The sequence below is a fragment of the Pipra filicauda genome, unplaced genomic scaffold, assembly GCF_003945595.2.
Source record: "Pipra filicauda isolate LSUMZ 115617 unplaced genomic scaffold, ASM394559v2 scaffold83_size3615187_pilon, whole genome shotgun sequence".
NCBI classification, from domain to species: Eukaryota; Metazoa; Chordata; class Aves; order Passeriformes; family Pipridae; genus Pipra; species Pipra filicauda.
Genome location: NW_024105020.1, coordinates 1879093 through 1898620, shown reverse-complemented (window position 1 = coordinate 1898620; position 19528 = coordinate 1879093). Strand labels below are relative to the sequence as shown.

The 19528-nt window shown below is 42.6% G+C and overlaps 1 protein-coding gene across 1 annotated transcript; it reads right to left on the bottom strand.

The window, feature by feature from the left end:
- Positions 1-335: 335 nt before the first annotated feature.
- Positions 336-18483, bottom strand: CREG2 (cellular repressor of E1A stimulated genes 2). The gene is made up of 4 exons (XM_027718111.2): positions 18067-18483; positions 15723-15892; positions 4137-4250; positions 336-2670 (listed from the first exon to the last, which is right to left on the bottom strand). Exons 1-4 carry the CDS (start codon positions 18472-18474, stop codon positions 2523-2525), a joined length of 840 nt encoding a protein of 279 aa, XP_027573912.1. The 5' UTR covers positions 18475-18483; the 3' UTR covers positions 336-2522.
- Positions 18484-19528: the final 1045 nt, after the last annotated feature.

Below are 19528 nucleotides of genomic sequence, written 5' to 3'. Positions count from 1 at the left end.
TTGAGGTTCTCTCAAGAGCCTCATGGCTGGTTCATATAGAAAAACTTCTTGATGAATGTGTCACTTTACAATACAGAAGTTACTCCAATTAATCTATGTATCCAGGGAGACAGCGTAAGCAGGTAGGGTGTTGTAAATTCAAAACCTTTTTCAGTACACACTAACTTCTTAAACCATTAAAGCTCTACTGGACATCATTGACACAATGCCTTACTGCTTCAAGGCAAGTTAATAAGTTAATGAATACGACACAAGACTATGTTACTGTTGCCAGGGGACGTAAGTGAAATTGAGAGTATAGTAACAGCAGCATTTCTAAAATTCTTCCTCTCTTCTTCAACTTGTTTAAACATTAACTTTTTACTCTGAATTTGTGTGTATGTGTTTAGGGGTGGGGCACAGAAGAGGCATTTCAGGCTCTGGAAATAGTAGTGAACTGGGATAATGAAACATGTAATTATAGTTTCACGGAAATGTTACACCTGCAGAAATTCCCTTACAAGGTTTAGTACTCTTCCTGTTGAACTCAGATTTAGAAGTCCCATTAATCCTAATGGGTAAAGTTATCAAATCCATAGTGGACAAAGATCTCCGTGGCAAAATGATATGAATCAAGGAGGATTTCACTTGATGATATTCTATACTTGTATAGGATGGGCCATTTTGCTTCAGTACTACACAGTGCAAGATTCAGGGGCAAACTCAAATGGGAAAATGCTACTTATCTGCCAAGAAAAAAAAAAGAAGGAAATAGATTGAGGCAGGATGCTTCCTCCTTTTGTGTAATTACCTCTGCAAAAGATCTGCACTGCCAACAGAGTCTCTGGCAATAAGACAAGGGAAAAAAAAAAGCTTAGTGAGTATCTAAACAATGTTTTCCCCTCTCCTTTGCATTTGATTCTTACAGAATATCAGGAATGATAGTGATGTGTGGAGTCCTGAACTTACCCAAGGGCTAAGTGGCCCCTGGTAGTTAAACCAGCATAGTGCCCAGCACTGTTGTGGGAACGACTCCCTCTCTCTCTGCCCGAACCAAAATAAGCTCAGCTACACTTAATTGGCTTCCAGCTGATCATGGCTCACACAGCTGCCTCTGAGCTCTGCCCAGGGATTAACCTGTACAAGCTCGGGCCACTCGCCCAGGCACCCAAGTTCCTCCCCAGCCCAGATGTGGTGTGGACTGATGTCTAGAGCTCAGGTGCACTCCCAGGGATGCTGGAAGACCTTCCCCACAGGCACAGATACCCCATCTCAATGTATTTCTTTCTTATATGTAACAGGGAGAACAGCTGTATCATTTTCAAACTGTGTAGTGACTTGGCTGGTTAGCCACGGGAACTTTCTGTGATATCCTTAGGAACTGCAGAGTAAATTTTCCAGGAGGACATCTAGAGAAAGGGCTGAAGGTGATTAAAATACCTTTTAACTCTTCTGGTATTATCACATGAGATGCCTATTAATAATGTGTTGCAACAAAGTTTTCACCTTCCACACTAGGAAAATGAGTTTTTTGTGGCCTGAAATACCTAATATATTTTTTAAAAAATAAATTCTTTAAAAATATAAATGCATGAACAAGCCCTTTAAATCTTGGTAAGGAAACAGAGTTAAGGGACTGCTCCACCCCTCAGTGAGTTAGTGAGGGTTTACAGAAAATCAGTTGCACAAACGAGTTAAAAATAAAGCAGTAGCTGGAGAAGGGAGGCAAAAGAAATTGGGACTACAGGCTATTAAAAATACTTTTCCTGCCTCAACAGGAATAGGCTAGCTGGGAACATTTACTTAAATTCTTCTTATGACAGTGTTTATACTTGTATTGAGATAATCCTCGTAGGGCTGATTTGATTTGGCCCTTAATGTGTTTAACCAGCTTTGTGTCAGTGAGAAACGAGTTATGTTGGAGCTGCGTTCTTTGAACTGTTTGCATTTTTTCTACTAAAATGGAGAAGTTCTACTCAATTTCCAAGTGAAATATCAAATTATCTAACTAGGGAAAAGCACACGTAGAAAATACAAGTTAGCAAAAGAGGACAGCTTTAGCATAACATTTTTTAAGAACTTAAATACCTAAATTTGCAGCTATTCAGTTTCTCTTAGAGTATGTACAAATCAAAGGAGACCAAACAGCAGTAATATCTCCACAATGCATAGATGGTTCTGAGTAGGCAATTTGCTTTTTCAGAATATTATATTTAGCACATACTGTAGTTTCCCTGTGGGTGCACAGCAATAGAAGTCAAAACAAACAGATATGAAGCATTTTTAAACAGCATTTAAGATGACGCGTTGCCTGCTTGAAATGACAAGTTTGTACATTGCAGGGTAGGGCTAGTATCCGCCACTCCTTTATAATTTGAAAGTCTGTGTTGATTTATTTTCACTCTGCTCTATGTCAGACAGGGCTATTTTGAAGCCTTTTGGGAAAAGAAAAGAAATATCACTGTAAAGTAACCATCCAGCATGAAATTTTAAAAGTGTTTGGAAAGGAAATTCAGGAGATTTCTATCTCAAAGCACATTCAATCACCCTTTACTTGGAACCGCTTTTAAATACTCTTCTACTGCAATGGCAGAACCTTCTCCATACCAGCTTTGAAGCCAGATGTGCTCAATGTTCATTTTCATGAAGAACCACTCATAGCTACGAGGCCACTTTCTTACCACTGGGTGCCTGGAAAGACAAAGAAAAGGGAAAAAAAATTAAAAGATGTGCCAAAGCATATGCATAGTCTCCTTTTTTCTTCAGTTCAGTGTGTTCAGCCAGAGGGAAACCTGAGATCCGAGAACCACCACTATTCATCTTTTTGGCCCTCCCTTGCTGTAAGGTTTATGATCTTCCACACCCCAGTCCGGGGAGAACTGCAACACAGGCAGCCAGCAAACACCACCTTCCCCATTGCAGAACCCCATCTCTAAAGGCAGATGTTGTTGGTCTCTAACTAAGTGAAAAATAGTTAGAGGAGACTGAATGTGTGTCAGGCTTGTGCTTGTACCTGTTCAAAGGAAACAGTGTTCTGAAAATACTACACCTTTGGTAGCAGTTGTGGTGTGGCGGGAGAGCTAATAAAACTGGGTAGCAGGTAGAGCACAGACTCTGAGCTGTCAGCTCCTACAGCTCCTGCAGTCCCTTGGAGCACCTATGACTGTGGCATTGACAAGTGGTTCCAGATGCTGCTGGCACCGGATAGGGTGTGCCCAGCAGCCCTCACCCTGTTGTTCTGGCTTTTGCACCCCGACAATGGAGCATTCTCTGCGGAGGTGCTGCTGGACTGTGGCACACATAGAAATCTAATTTCTACAAAGTTTGTAAAAAAATGCTCCTGTGCCAAGATGGCCCCGCCTGTCCGCGGCCTCGGTTTTGCTACTGATGGCACCCACTGACAGAGTCCCACCCTAACCCCTTCCCATGGGTCAGAGAGAGTATTGCCTCTGGGCTGTTTTGGATCACAGCTCATCCCAGTTTCCCAGCAATGTTTGATTGACCAGGCAAGGTGTGCCTGGAGGACCATCTCTGGCAGCCTGTGTGGGAGGTGCATGCCCTAGCTAAGGTTCAGGCTTTTCGTGCCTGTAATTCTGGAGACCCACTGGAGGGCATGGAGGCACACCCTCTTTGTGTGTGTACACCTCTGGGTTGTGCTCGCATCTTTCAAAGGAGACTGTTCGGTAAGTACTGTGGCTTTGCAGCAGCTGGTATGTCAGAAGAGGCAATAAAACCCATAAGCTCCACCCTGAAAATATTTGTAAGCCCAAAGGCAGCAGAGCTCTGCTCTGTCCCTGAGTAGGAGGCTGTAGCTGAAGAGCAATACCTGTCCTAAAGTGGGGTAGAATCATTAAAGATAACAAATACACCCTGGATTTATGGAATGTCTCCTTGCAACCAGATGAAATATTTTCATAATCTCCAGATTATAAACTACATGCCTTATGAGAGTCCAATACTAACTAATTGCATTTCCATATTTCGTTTCCTCAAGAGTTAAAAGGAAGTCTGTCATTCCAAACCACACAGGAGCCAACATGCTTCATGGCCCCAAAGTAAAGATCAGGCTTGTTACTTCTCAGATTTTCTGTACCACATTTGTATATTTGTCTCAAACCTGTGGGTTGCACTCTACTGTGTGCCTGTTAGATACAGACCTGGAAAACACTGCTTGCTTGGCAAATTCCACTTCCTCCGGAGGCACCATGACCATCTGTCCCATGAGAGTCAGCCTGGCGCACCTCAGATCCTCTGGATCAATTACATTTTTTCTGTGCACAGAGAAAAATGCTTATGAGTAATAGCTTGATTTCTTTCTTAAGGGTTTTGGAGAAATGTGAACTCCTGCTCACATATAGAAAGCCTTGCAAGTCTTTTCTACACCCAGCTATACCATCTGGTGGAGGGGGGAGATCTTGAAGGAATAGTTGCCTGACACATAGATCTGTGTAGTGTTTGCTTAATCTTAATTTATGCTTACAAAACCTGGATTAATATATGTTGGCTTGTAAAAAGTATGAAAATGGCAGTTTTCCCAGACAGATGTACGGATCTGTATTCAGGATTCTGAGAACTGAGAGATGGTTACTGTGTGCCTATGCCTACAAAAAAAAGTATGAATACATGTATTTGTATGTAAAACATAAGGTCTTTTCCTTATCCTAGAAACTCAATCTTTTTTCATTTTTTATCCATTTTTCAACTACTTTACACCAAATAGACAAGATCTGTTAAAACAAATTCTCCAATTGCCTTCAGATCAAGACAGAGAAGGTACCTGTTGCTTTTTGGCTCTTCGTAAACAGTAATAATAAATAACTCCCATTAGTAGCTGCAGGGCAATTGCTGACTCTGATATATACAATACAAGCATATAAATCATAAGTAAATTGACCAATAGCAAAAACATGTTGTATGCAATGACTGCAAAGACTTGATTCTTGTGAGTGCTGAGTAGCCCCAAGTCCTGTTGCCAGTAGTTTGAGACCGCTCAGCATCTCAGGGAACCATCTCCCCATGTAAGCCCAAAAAGCTGCATTAGGAAATGAAGGCTGCGTTTCTTCTTCTCTGTGTTTAGTCAGAAGCAGCAAATCACAGTAAATTGCATCTCATCTGTGTGCAGTTTTACTTAAAGATCTTGGCTTGAGCCCTTTAGCCTTAACTGTGTGCAATCTGCAATGGCTTCATTTTTGGTTATAATTCTCAATGCGTGTTTAGTGCATGCAGGAAACATATGGACATCCCCCTGCAGCTAATTTAACACCTGCAGATTCTCTACAGATGGTTAGTAAACACTGTGTAGCTCACTGGATAAAGTACTTACTCTTCTAGAGAGGGCCATGAACAGAGATACACAAGGAAGTATAGCAGGCTGGTTGATACTTGGCTATGCCCAGTGAGCACTTGGCACCACCTGTAGCCTGACCTCCAAAAGGCCATTTGCTGTCACATGATCTCTGGGAAGTTTTTTCAGCATCCTGTTCAGTTGTCTGAAGGGGATGTTCAGCTTAACAACCTCCAGACAAACTCCACTTGTACTCTTTTTCCTCTCCCAGATTTACTGTGCAGGAGGAAGGGCAGTGGCCAAAGATCAAGCTCAAACTTTCTGTTCACATCAATGACCATTATAATGGTCTAATTTTCTCTAATAAAATTTTTTTAAACTATTATGAAATAATACACAAGTGGTGTTCTGAGTGTCTGAAAATCTGCATTCCCTACCCTGGCACTGGGTTTATTTCTGTCAGTGTGTATCTGGAACACAAATTTGTCTACATGATCACCTTGGCACTCTGTAGAACCTCAGCACTAACTCACACTGACTGCTGAAGATGTCATTTCACATCTGGCTTTCAGTGGCCTGAGAGCACCCTGTCCCTAAGGAACACAGCTCCATGCCCTAGGGACACCTCTGGCTCCTTGCATTTTTTTTGTGTAGGCTTTGGGTGTTGTGTGGCTGTTCAGCACACGTGGTCCAATGAGACTCATCCACCAAAACATGAATAAATATAGCAATACAGTATATAGAGCTGAAGAAAGAGGAGCCAAGTTCCACATACACAGGGTGTCAGCTGAGGGTCTCTGTGTCCAGCAGCCAGGGCAGTGGAGATTCACACTCTTGGAACTACGGGCCCTGGATAATGGAGTCTAAAAGTCCATTTGAGGTGATCTCCTGATCTATTGTTATCTTTTGTTCTTAACCTTAATACTGTATCAAAACCCTCCACATATGTTTATATATTCAACATATTTTTAACACATATATTGATGACAGAAGGGACTTCGCACTAGCAAAAATTCAGTTCAAAAGATTGCTTTAAAATAACTGTGTGTCCAAAAATATGATACATTTTCCTCTACAGCCTAACAGTATCATAAAACAACTGAAGAGCAAGGAAAAGTAGGAATATTTGCAAGTGTCTCTCTTTGCATAGCTCCTGGGTAAGATGCAGTTATTACTTTCAGAGAGGAATTCAAAAGGATTGCTATTAAAGAATGTCTGCATTTCACAGACTGGATCAAGGTGATGCATTTTGGATGTGATCAGGAACAGCGAGAGGTTTTGGTCTGACCTTCTCAGATTACAATTATGTGGTGGTTTTGTGCAAGTACATGTTTATTCTGAAAGCGTGCTCATTGATTTTGAGTAGGCAATAGACCTGACATTGCTGTGGTTAAGCAGTGAACCCTGCCTGCCTATGCTGAGAAAGTTTTGCCTGATAGGACTAGTGGCAGATGTGACTACTTCCCAATTTACATAAGAAGCTGCTCTCCACGCATTTGGCTGACAATGAAACCCGCACACTATGCATCCATACCTGGAATGGTTTTATTTATGTTTTTTTTACCTCTGGCTTTTTCTTCTGTTTACAGTTTTCTGTACATTACTGTGAGGCAGGGCGCTACACTGACTGACACACACAATACTATATTCAAACTGAATTTTGCACATTGCAATAATATTCTGGAGGGTCAGTTTGTTTTTCTGGGAAATGAGGCAAACAAGTTCTTTGTTGAGATTATGTTAGGTGAAGTTTTGGAAGAGCTGAACAGGACAATGATACATTTCAGTTCAGCACATGTTACTGCTTTGTTGGCTTTGCATTCAGGGCTGCCTCTTATCATAGGTTTTCTGTTTCAGAATAGGAACCTTGTATTCTAACCTTACATTAGCATTAGTATTTTCTTTTTCAAAAGAACCCTTCATATTCTGAAGTAAATCTGTTTCTGCATCTTTTTTTTGGCATAGTATTTCCCTAATGATGTGTGATTATTCATACTTCTTAAACCACCCAAAATCACTAAACTTACAGTTACTACTTCTAAATGTTGTAAACAGGTCTTGAGTTTCCAGTGCTGTTCCCAGCACAACCAACGTAAATGCAGGATTTGCTTCCTAGTAATAAATAAGGAATATATCTCATATTTTTACTAAAGATAATAAAAGGATACCAGGAATAAATAGGTATATTTCATAAAGTATTCCTCCCTTATATCTGTAGAGGTCTATTCAGGCATTCACTAGTCACTTGTTGCCTTCTATCTAAGCGCATATTCAGCTCTCAGTCCTTGGGTTTCTTTTATCTTTGCTGGCACAAGAACAAGTAGATGCGGAGGAGCGGCTTTACATAACATTTATGTGCTGCTGGCTGGGGTTGAGGGGGAGGCAGAGCCAGAGGCAGAGGTGGTGATACTGTTGCTCTGTTGAGGAAACCCAAGGTGGTTTCTCAGGCCCTGTCTTTACCAGATTCAGGTCCTCTGTCTCCCTGGAGAGGATAAAATATGAACTGAGGGGAAGAGAAAGAAGGTAACTGGAAGGAGACCAAGCAGCAGAGGAACACACTTTTCCATGCTTATTTAAAATACATACACTTTGTTGCAGAAAACTAGGAAAACCAGACTAAAAGGGAAAAAGATTCAGTTTATGCATTTTATAAGAAGACAGTGCATTAAGAAGAAGCATCTTAATTATTCATCTGATTTGTGAAGAGAGGAGAATTCATTGTTCCTGTTTCTCTGCTTATAGTGAGAAAACTAGGTACGCAGAGTTTGACCCAGTCCAGCCAGTTCTTTTCCAAGCATGTGAGATGACAACATGAGCCACATTTAGTTACAAAGGTGCCAGCTTTACTGAGAGGTCTGTATACAAGTGCAATATGTTTCCCAACAGAGATGCAATGCTGTGAAGTGCACTGCCAATGAACATGTCCCACTTATTTTACTACGTAACGCTTCCACGCTTTTTGGGTCACAGTTCAAGAGTGGTTCAGAGTAAAGAGTGCCACCTACTCATTAAATTGTTTATTACACTAGCCATCTCTTGTTTAATTAGAGGGTTCTTATACAACAACTATCCAAGTCCAAATGTGATGAACCCATAGTTCAGGCTGCTGTGGTTATATTGGCACATAATGTAATGATGTTGGCTCTTGGTTAGGACTCCCTTTCACAGTTGAGATCTCTGCTTTGACCGACTCTTTTCTGTCTCCTGGTTTCTGACCAAAGGTATCCCTAAGTATTATCTTCATTCTCAGTCTCTGCAATCCGTTAGTGAGGTGAAACAAAAATAAGAGTTTGGGAGGCACTTGGGAAGGAATGCCAGGTGTCCCCAAGAAGGAACTGGTATGAGAAATGTTCAGTAATGTTCTGGGGTCGGGGGGCAGAAGCAGGCGTCTATGGAGAGGAATATCTCTCTTTTTCTTCTTCTCCAGCCTTCTTTTCCCACAGAGCAGCTGACGTCATTCTCCTCCACCCCCCTGAAGAAACAAGACCTTCCATCTTCCCAGTCATGGTATACAAATCCTTCCCATATCCCTTGAACACAGTTCTCCTTGCCCTGTGAGAAAGCACTACTCTTATCCCTCTACTTCTTGAGCAGAATGGAAGAGGAAGTTTGGAAAGAGCTTTCTCCTATTGCAGAAAAGAAGAGACAGAGGGCCAAGAAGAAAGGCCCAGAGAACAGTTTTCCTACATTTTTTTTCTACTTTAAAGCATACAGCTCACATGTGGCATAAGGGCAGTGACTGCCTCCACACATCCTAACCTCTCCTATAGTGACAGCAGTGGTGCAAAACCGTGTCATTAGGAGGTGGGGATGGGATGCTGACACAGCTCATCCCTGTCCCCTCCCACAGATGCAAGGTAGGCATCCCGTCACACCCTGCACAAGGCTCCTCTTACATAGCCCCAAACTGGGCACAAGGTGAAAAAGCAGAGTTCTTTTCTAGTATATACAATGCATCATAGGATTTTTGTCCTCTAAAATCTACAGAAAGGAAGGAAGGGAATGCTATGTTCTTAGAGAGTTACTGTAAAGTGCATATAATTTTGATTAATAGATGTGATTAATTTTGAAAAGTAAGTTATCCTTCTCATACAAATTATTTGCTCACCACTCACTAACTGCCAGTGTCTCTGAAACAGAAATAATGTATTGGTGCTGCTAATCTGCGTGGCATGAACGTCAAACAAAATCTCTGCTGAAAGCAATTTCATAATCTGAAAAGCTGTTGCTGGCCTTCCACTGGATATGGCTGGGCAGTTCTGCCCTGCTCTGATTTTGACAGGAGTTTCTTTATCAGCCATGTTTAGGAGCTAGCACTTAGACGTCTTTGCTTTTGGAAGATGTCTTCTGGTCTGAATCTGAAGTCAGGCTTGGGAGCTAAACAGTATTGATACTTTTCAGCTATTCTGCATCTAAGTGAGCCTGTATTCATGGTATATCTGTTTTCATGTTTTAAATAATTTCACTCTTTCTAGAAGATAATCCTTCCCAGCATGTTTTAATTACAATGTGAAGCCAGTCTGTGTGCCTGTCCTCATTGACAATAACAGCTCATTTCTTCAGCTGAACTCCATGTTTCAGACAGGAAACTTTTATATAGTTTAACCATAGACAATTCACGGAGAAAAAAAAAGAATCACAGCATCAACTATTTTTGTAAACAGAGTCAGAAGAACACATACTACTTCACTAGAAAGGGATTTTAGGAAATTGGTTATTTAAGAATACAGGAAAAAAATAGTAATTTAGAGCTGTGTTGTGTGCATTGAGTCATGATGATAGTAGGTTTCATGTTTGACTTTCTAATTTGATATCTTCATGATTTTTTTAAATACAGATTTTTCAGGAACAGCTACTGACATCATTATTTGTATATGACTAAAAATGGCCAATATAAATACCAGTACTAGAAATGTGTCAGTGCCACTGAATCAGGAGGTGGATCTCAAAAATTGATGGATATCTGAATTCAGCCTTTGTCTTCTGCATACATCATTTCTCTTTGTGAGAAGGTGCAGTACCAAATTTGTTGTATCAATCCATCCATTAACAAGCATAGACTCCACAAACCCAGGGGTAGCTATATGTTAGCTGGCCATCTCACATCTCAGAGGCTGTGCCTGCCACCCATGGCAGGCTTATTGTCTCAGGATTGCCCAGGGAATGAAGTCAGATGTTTGCATATGCTGCTGATCCACCATGCAGCCAGGACCTTATCCCACCAAATTCCTCTTCTCTCCTCATGACCTGCTGGTATCCAGAAGCACTGGGGTTACTCAGCACCTCCTGTCAGCATTTTCAATGCAGAGTTTAGGAAACCTTACAGAGTTTAGGAGCCAGCTTTTATACACTGAACACATTTGCCTGATTGTGCTGATCTGCTACCTTCAAGCACCAGATGAGCATGGTGGGTAAAATGGCCCTCATGGAGTCACCCCTGATAGAGGTCACAAATAAGGACGGGAATCCGAATTTGAAATACTATCCTCCAAACTAATAGCAAAAGAAAACCAATGGTGGACTGACCCCAAAGCTCACTGCTTTTCTCTTGTGCCAGTTCACAGCAGCTATGTAATGGCTCCTTCTCTAAGGAAGCTGCCGTGAGTCTCTATGAATGTGCTGAACCTGATGTCAAGGAAGTGACACACGTATAAAATTAATTGCCTGTTTTCCAGACTGCAGCTGTAATGAGGCAGACCCAGGAGCCTGCTTGGAAAGAGGGATCCTCGGAGCAGCCTGTGTGTTGGGAAATGTGTTTAGAACAATAGCTGCTCTATTCTTTAATGCTGGGCTTGGTCTTGCTCCCACTGAAAACTGCAAGAATGGGACTCAATCTTTTCAGCTTGTCTGTGGCATAGACATACCAGCTTAGTCTATTTATATCCCTGAACTATTTAATTTCTTTTGCCTCTATTATCCATTTATCAGCCTTCAGATAGGATGCTGTGTAGTTGCTAACAAATGCTGTCTCTATCCTGGCCATCAGAGAGTCTTCTCAGAGAGGGGCAGCCCATATCCCCCTGGGAAATGGTAATCTCTAGGTCAGAGATGAGGAATCCAGACTGTAGCTGCAACACTAAAATGTCTTGCAATTAGTGCTAGTCAGATGCATCACAGATGTCTTTCTTTTATTATTAAATGTTATTTCTCTTATTAGTTTAGGGTTTTCAAATTTTCTCTCCAGCTGATTAAATATTAAGGCTGGAGCACCAAAAAGGCCAGTCTGTACTCCTCACAACCTTGAAAATGAAAATATTTATTGTCAAGGTTTGGAACTTGAGTCTGTTCTAAAACAAAACAAATGAAATTTGCTACTAAATAAATTTAATATCAAATTGGTGTGCACAAGTCACTTGAAACTCATTAGATAGAAGAAGACTATCGAAATGTCAGCTATGTTTTCTTTCTAAAGGCCAGAGATTTCTTTTGCGTTCAGTAAGTCAGAAGCATGTTTCAGGAGAGTGCCAAATACTCCCAGGAGCATTGACTACAGGCACTGATTATTAGCTTTCACATTTATTTTCATTCTTGCAAGTCATAGTGGGTTAATAATGGAATTCTAATAAAGTTCCACATGAAAACAAGCTATAAATGCATTGCTGGCATACAAGGACATGAACTTTCTCACGTAGAACATGATTCATTCAGATATTTTACATAATTATTTTGAAACCTAAACAATAAATAATGCACTTGAGGAAGAGAACATCTGACACTTTCCTTTGCAAAGAAAACCTCACAAATACCATTTTAATACTGACCAGAGGTCTCTCAGAGTAAAAGGTCTTGCCTCTAATATAGTGTGGGTAAAGACGACTTTTGCTATACAAAACTTGAGCCACCACATAAAGCTCTGGACTAAGGATGCTGTGTGCCTGTTTGCAACCTGGCTATCTCAGCAGGTCAAGTGCACCCTGAAGCTGGGGACAGGTCACCCCAAGCACTGGGCAGCAGGGCCCAGATACACTTGTTGTTTCCTTCACTGTTGTGCTGCTGGCAGAAGCCTTTTCTGTGGGGTAACAGTAGGATGGTGTGCAGGGCTGGAATTTTAGATGTTGCTGCTTTTAAGTGTAAAAATCACTCACAGATTGATAGTTTAAAAATAAAAATTAATTTCTGACCCTAGTTATAGGTGGAAGGAAGAGAAGAAAGTTAAAATCCCAGTGACCACATGCTTCCTGAGTGTGAGACAGCCTCAAAGCTTGCTCACATTTTTGTATCATCAAAATCACAAACTGCACATCACAAATGTCCCAACTTTTCATTGGCCATATTGTTTGTTCTTTGCACTAATGCCAAACAATATCTGTTCCAGATGAGAAGTCCAGAAATAATGAAAAACAAACTGGTTTTGTTTTTGTAAGAACAAAAAAAATAATGCAAGGAGCTCTGATCAAACTCTGAATCTGTGCACTCAATTCAATAGTCAGCTCAATATTTAGAGTATGGTTACATGTTAAAATGAGGATATCTATTTTCCTCCACCTTCTTTTTTCTTTTCCCCTCTCCTTTGCTCTCCTCTGGCTCTTGGGGAGCTGATTCAAGTTACTAAGCCAGTAGAAATCTCATCCAGAAAAAAAAAAAAAGAAGAGGTTTCCGCTGGGTTACTGAGCTAAAATAGGCCCACCATATGGTCAGCTGGAAGGAGGGGGTGGGATTGCATGGCCAGGAGCAGCAGTGGCCGCAGGAGGAAAGGAAGAAGGATCGGCAGAAAACCTTAGTCTCACTGTCAGGTTAATGTTCTTCAGATTTATGTTTCAGCTCAGGGTGAGGCACAGACCAGAACCGATGGGGGCCAGGGTGGCACGTCACCGGTGGTAGGGAGGGAGAGTCAGGACGTGGCAACTGGTAATTAGTTTGGCCCAAGCTGTTTTGGAAATCCAGATTTAGCTTCTTGATGGTGCCCAGAAAGCTCTTCTCACCAGAGGGCACAGGCTCTGGCTGCAGAGGGACTAGAGAGCCAGGTGACAGAATCCACGTTGCCCTGGCTGCAAAACAAACAGCAGCAAATATCTGGCATACTGAACAAAGGGGCAGTGGTTTGAAAATTAATAGTCACTTAACAAAAAGACATTGAATAAATATTCTCAAAGGTTTGCGATGTATATGGATTTCATATTTCTATAAATCATGCAGCTTTCTCTTTTGTTGGTAAACTGGACTTCCCAAACTGGTAAATTGGGCAGTGATGTTGCTAAACCATAAAAGACAAAGACTTTCAAGTGTGGCTGTTTAAAGGCAGGGATTAAAGGCCACACTTAAGTGCCTAAATGGGTGTGTAGTTTTCAGAAGTGCTCAGCACCACCACTTATCATCGATGGAAGCTGCTATGAGTCTTGAGCCTCTGAAAATAGGGCACTGGGTAGTAGGACATAGGACTTCAAATACCGTTTTTAAGCCCTTGGTCTAGATATTCAGCTCACTATCTGACTGAATGGGAAAGCTTAGAAAGCAGGATAAATGCCATTAGCATGTAATGAAAGAAGAGATGTATTTATTTTTTTAAATGATAAATCCAAAATATTTAATTAAATAATTAAAAAAGATATTTAAGGAACAAGCAGAACCATTCCAGTGTTAAGTTCACCAGTCTGTTGACCTCCTCAAGCATTCAAAGCTGAATTGCCTTAAGAAATGTGGTGATGGGACAGCATCAGAGGAAGCCATAATTTCTATTCCTTGGGAATAGGATGTCAGCCTGAAATTATCTGTACTGCTTAGGACTAAGAAATATTTCATTTTTCCACTATATAACTCTTCAGAAAACAGCATATTCTGGAGACAAATACAGACAAGTGTTACAGTAATGTTTTATATTTGCCATTCACTGCTTTTCCCAGTGCTGTTCTCAGCTAGCAGGCTTGAGAAGTGGGGTGATACACAAGGCAATCTCCAGATGGGGAAACCTGTTCTTAAGACAAAATCTCTTCTTCCCCGAAGAGGACCTTAAGTTGGGATAAAAACTGTTAGTGCCATTTCTTTCTGAAGGAGCCAGTTCTCTATCTCTCTTTGGAACATCAGTTAAGATCTGCTTTGGTAACAGAGTCCTGTCTGACACAATTTCAGTGTCATGTACCTCGTCACATAAAGAGGCCTTTGTAAATAACACTTCACACAAGGTTGACCCAGCCAAGATTGCCACATGTTTGACTGTAAAAAAACATATGGTAGAGATAAGTCTTTTTCAAGGAGATAAGAATGGAGGGGAAAATTGAATCATCTTTGAGTTTACATACATACATTTTACACAGGTAAAGCTTTGGTGAGCTGACGTTATTCATTATACATACAGAAAGACATGGACCTGCTGGAGCGAGTCCAGAGGAGGCCACAAAGATGAGCATAGGGCTGGAGCACCTCTCCTGTGAAAACAGGCTGAGAAAGTTGGGGTTGTTCAGCCTGGAGAAGGCTCCAGGGAGATCTTACAGCAGACTTCCAGTACCTAAAGGGGCTGACGAGAGCTGGAGAGGGGCTTTTCACAAGGTTGTGTAGTGATAGAACAAGGAGGAATGGCTTTAAACAGAAAAAAGGTAGGTTTAGATTAGATGTTAGAAAGAAATTCTTAACTGTGAGGGTTGTGAGACACTGAAAGAGGTTGCACAGAGAAGCTGTGGATGCTTCATCCCTGGACGTGTTCAAGGTCAGGCTGGATGGGGTTTTGAGCAACCTGATCTAGTGGAAGGTGTCCCTTCCCATGGCAGAGGGGCTGGACTTAGATGGCATTCAAGGTCCCTTCCAACACGAATAATTCTCTGATTCTAAGATTGTATGATATGATTGGAAAGAAGTCAATTCATTGCTATCTCTGGAGAGAAGAACCTGGGACGGGATGTAGATGGGTAAACCTAAGACCTGGCTTTCTTTATTTGTGGAGTCATTTATTGACTGTTTAAGAAATACAGGGTATAAAAAAAAATTTTAAAGATATTCAGTCATATCCTCTGAAGAGGTGGAAATTAGACTGAGTGTCACAGTCCTGGGTGTATAACTTCTGAACTGAGAGATCCCCTTACAGAACCCAGAGAGCTAGATCCCCATGAAGGCAATCAGCAGGGCCTCCAGAGTTGTTCAGCAGAGCAACGGTGCCTGCTTTACCATGAATTAGATAGCCCTTGAAACTCCACGGATCTTATTGACTAGATCACTATAAACTAGAATAGGATCTTGAACACCTAGATTTTATGTAGGCACCTCCAAGAAGAGATTAAAATTTAGGTGTGTTAGTGTGCAAGCTGAAAGCCACTCTAGCTGTTGATGCTACAATATACTTCAGTGACATCTCTGTTTTTCTCTACTCTGCTTTACCAGGGCAATTTACTGCAAAACAAACCTAGGAAGGAGCATGTAGCTGATGGTGAGAGCCAAAAATAAAAGCAGGACATTGAAGGTCGGGATCCACCATTTTGTTCTGAGGTCTCTGTTCTCACTAAAGGTGGTAGTAGGCAGATAAAATTATTACCTGCAGAAATTTCCATCTGTTTCTGGCAGGGTCAGAGAAGCCATGGGATTCTTCAGGAGATCTGTCACAGTGTTATCCTTCGGTGTTACGTAAAAGAAAGGGATTCCAGTGCTGTTATTGATGGGACCATCGCTGAGAAGTAAACAGTTCCCATAGGGCATACCTTGGATCTGCAAAATCCAAATAAGCAACTGGTTATATCTTTGCACACAGAGGGTTTACAATGTGGGGCATTCCCTCAAGGGCTCTAGCAGAAAGGACAGCCAGCCCCATTGCTCCCACTCTCAGTTGTCATGAGACAGCACTTCTAAATTAATCTATCTCCTCTAAATTAGTTCTATCATGCTTTTATGAAAACGGATCTCTCCTCTATTTTTTCTTTCCAGCCCTGTCCATGGCACTATAGAGTACATTTTCTCTTCCACGACCTTAAAGGCACTACCAAATTAAAAATGTTTAAGTGCATTAAAAGCAATGCCATCAGTATCAAGAAATGTTTACTTTAAACCAGCGCTGATACCTTTCCTCAAACCCAAAGGAATACAGAGCCTAATTTAGCCTTGATTCAGCCTGCTTTTTACACTAATTTTGCCTGCCCTTTTGGCTTTGACTTGCAATGTCATTGCATCGGTTTGCCAAGACAGAGAAAAAAGCATTTTAGCGAGAATTGTTTGAAGACAAACTGGACATCAGCTCAACTTCCTAGGTAGGAACATCAGGTCTGGAGGGGTCTCAGCCACCAAGCCAGCCAGAGTAAAACCTCCTCCCATGGCAGAGGAGGGACGCCAAAGAGCCAAGTTTTCAAAACGTTTTCTCCCATACACTGACCTGTGTATACACAAAGGATATAACACATACAAAAATGTCCTTGCCCAGTAGTGACACCCATTAATATTCTCCATAATAATTTATATTCCTACTTTGCTTTTCATGCCATTATAAATAGCAGGGACAGATACTTAATGAGCTACTGGGGGTTTTTCATGTTTTCAGATCCTTCTTTCCTCATGGTCTATTAGACATTAAATAGTAAAATTATCAGTCAATATATTAATTCAATGTAAGTGGTAAATCTTTTCCAGCAAAATCAAATTAAATATTAATAGTTAATAAGAAAACCCTGGATAATGTTGTTACCTGGGTTGCATGCTTTCTGATTTTGAATGTTTATATGCCTTTAAAATTTTAATGCTTATAGTGCTTATAAGTGGTATTTGTTGGTATTCCTTAGAAGTAATACTTTAATGATGCTACATAACTTACAAGCTAAAGATACTTGTTTATTATTAAGAGTTATAATGAAAAAAAAAATAGCTGTCAGTAACATTGCAGGACATGTTCCCATTGCTTAAAATGCTCAGTCTGTCATGCAAGGTTAATGTTACACTGGATTCTCAAAAAGAATTGTGATCACAGGCAGCATAGCTTAGCATTCACAGCAGCAATCACCACCCCATGAATTCCAAATTTTATTATGAATCACATTTTTCTATATTACTTCTGTGTTCTAACTAGAGGCAGCTAACTGCAGACTACATTATGTCTGTAATTCCACTGAGGGTTTCTGGCAGGAGCATAAACCAGAAGAGTTAAGATCATACTATTTGATAGGATTTCCAACAAGCTGATGTAGAATTACAGGTCTCTTGTGACCATGTATAGATTTGTTTAATGGTATCTTTTTTCAACTTGTTACTTTGTATTTCAGAATAACATAAACTGCCACTAACTCTGCCAAGCTTTCTGAAGATTTATGTGCTTCTAATTTTGTCTATTTTTTAAATTGTAAATTAATTAATCTGTGAATACTTTCAACAGAAAGTTATGGATGTCTTTTTTTTTTTTTTAATTTCTTTCCCCCCCCCCCCTTTTATCTGAGTTGTATTGGATGCTGTGTCTGTCTCATCCAAACCTTTCACTTTAAAAAGGGAAATATTTTAAAGCTGGAAAAAATAATGACCCCGACTCTCTGGTGCAGCCCAGCTATTTTGTTTAATGCTCCTGACAGGGAAATCGTCCTTCAAGCTTGACGGGCGGACAGATTTTGTGGTAGCCCAGCGGGGTCTCCTCCTCCTTTTCCTCCTCCTCCTGAAACAGGCCCTCTCCAAACCCAACGTTGCAGCTCTGCTTTCTAGCCTAGAGATTTTGGGTTTTTGGTGCCCCTCTGGTGCGATTTTTAGCGTGCCTCCTCCCTCGCCGTGCTCCAAGCACGATTTCTCTTCCAGAAAGAGTTTCCGCTGTCACCTCCGCGACGCGGGCGCTGCCGGCGGCGGGACGGCGCGGCCGCGGGGGCTGGCGCTCGTCCGGCAGGAACCGCGTGGCGTGGGCACCGTGGGCACCGTACCTTTCCTCGGGCGGCCCGCGTCGCCACGAAGCCCCAGGTGTTGTGGCGGGCGAGGAAGCGGGCGGTCCCGGCGCGTCCCGGCGCCCCGCCGCCCTCCCGCCGGTAGGAGAACATCCTGGAGGGGGCGGCCCCCGGCCCCGGGCGCCGCGCCGCCGGCCCGGAGCCCAGCGCCGCATCCTCCCGGTACGCTGAGGCCGGGTAGCTCTGCTTCCAGAGGCCGCCCGCCTCCTCCAGCAGCGCGGGCAGCGCTTCCTCGGTGGAGGAGCTGTGCAGCTCGTCCGCCGCCGCCCCCGCCTCGGGCAGCGGCCACGACACCGAGCTGACCACCACGTACCCCCCCGCGCCGCCCCACAGCAGCGCCGGCAGCAGCCACCACGGCCACCACGGCCACCGCCGCCCCGCCGACATCTTCTGCGGCAGCTCCGGCCGCGCCGCTCCCGCCGCGCCCTCCTGCGGCCGACGCCTGCCCCGCACCGCCCCCTCCCCGGTGCCGAATGTTCGCAGCAGCCCCCGGTCGATCGGGCGGCAGGTCGCGCCTCGGCGGCCTGCCCCCGCCCCAGCCCCGTACGGTGCGGGAGCCGCTGCCCGCACCTGCCCGGGACGCCCGTGGGACACCCGCCTGCGGCGTGTGGGGGCCCCTCGGGGGGCTCCGTGCTGGGTTACCTGTCGTTTGTGGGGCGCCTGTGACACTTGGAGCCCCTGGGTCAGGTGCGCAGCCCAGTAGGTATCTCACGAAAATAAGTTCTCTACATGCACCACAAACCTCGGATGGACAGGTGGAGCTGTCCAGGCAGAGGCAGTGCGACCTCTCCGTTTATTAGAAAAGAGAGAATCCACGAGGCAGCGTGTTCATATGAATATTCCCGTTGCAGGGAAAGCTTCATTTGGGGTTAAGTAACAGCAAGACCCCAAGTCCGAGATGTCAGGCAGCACTAGTTTGGTGTTTGCAGGATGTGTATTGATACATAAGTACATGGAGTTGCTATTAAATGATATGTTTCCCAGGTGAGGTTTTAATTAGGCAAAGATTCGGATGTATATTTGTGTTTATATTAGCGGCCCGATTTAGTAAAGGCACTTTTTCATCCAGCTCCTTTTCTATTCTTGGCAGTAGACCCCTTCAATATGACAATGCAAACTTGTAATTCTTTGAAACGTATGCTTGTAAACTTTCGTTGTGTTCGTGCAAATTACCTAAGGAGCACAGGTTCAATAGGAGACAGGGAGCAATGAATCTCACAGGAGCCTTTGCCTGTCTGAAGGTTCTCAGGTACATCTCACAGATCTTACCTTTCCATAGCTGCGAAGAACATATTGCAATGTCAGTCTATTCACACAACTTCTGCTTAATTGTACCACAAGAACATGTTGTATATCTAATCTAGAATCTAAACTCTTATAAATATAAATTGACTGGAAAATATTGAGTATTTTTAGCTTATATTTTTCCTAGACCCCCTAT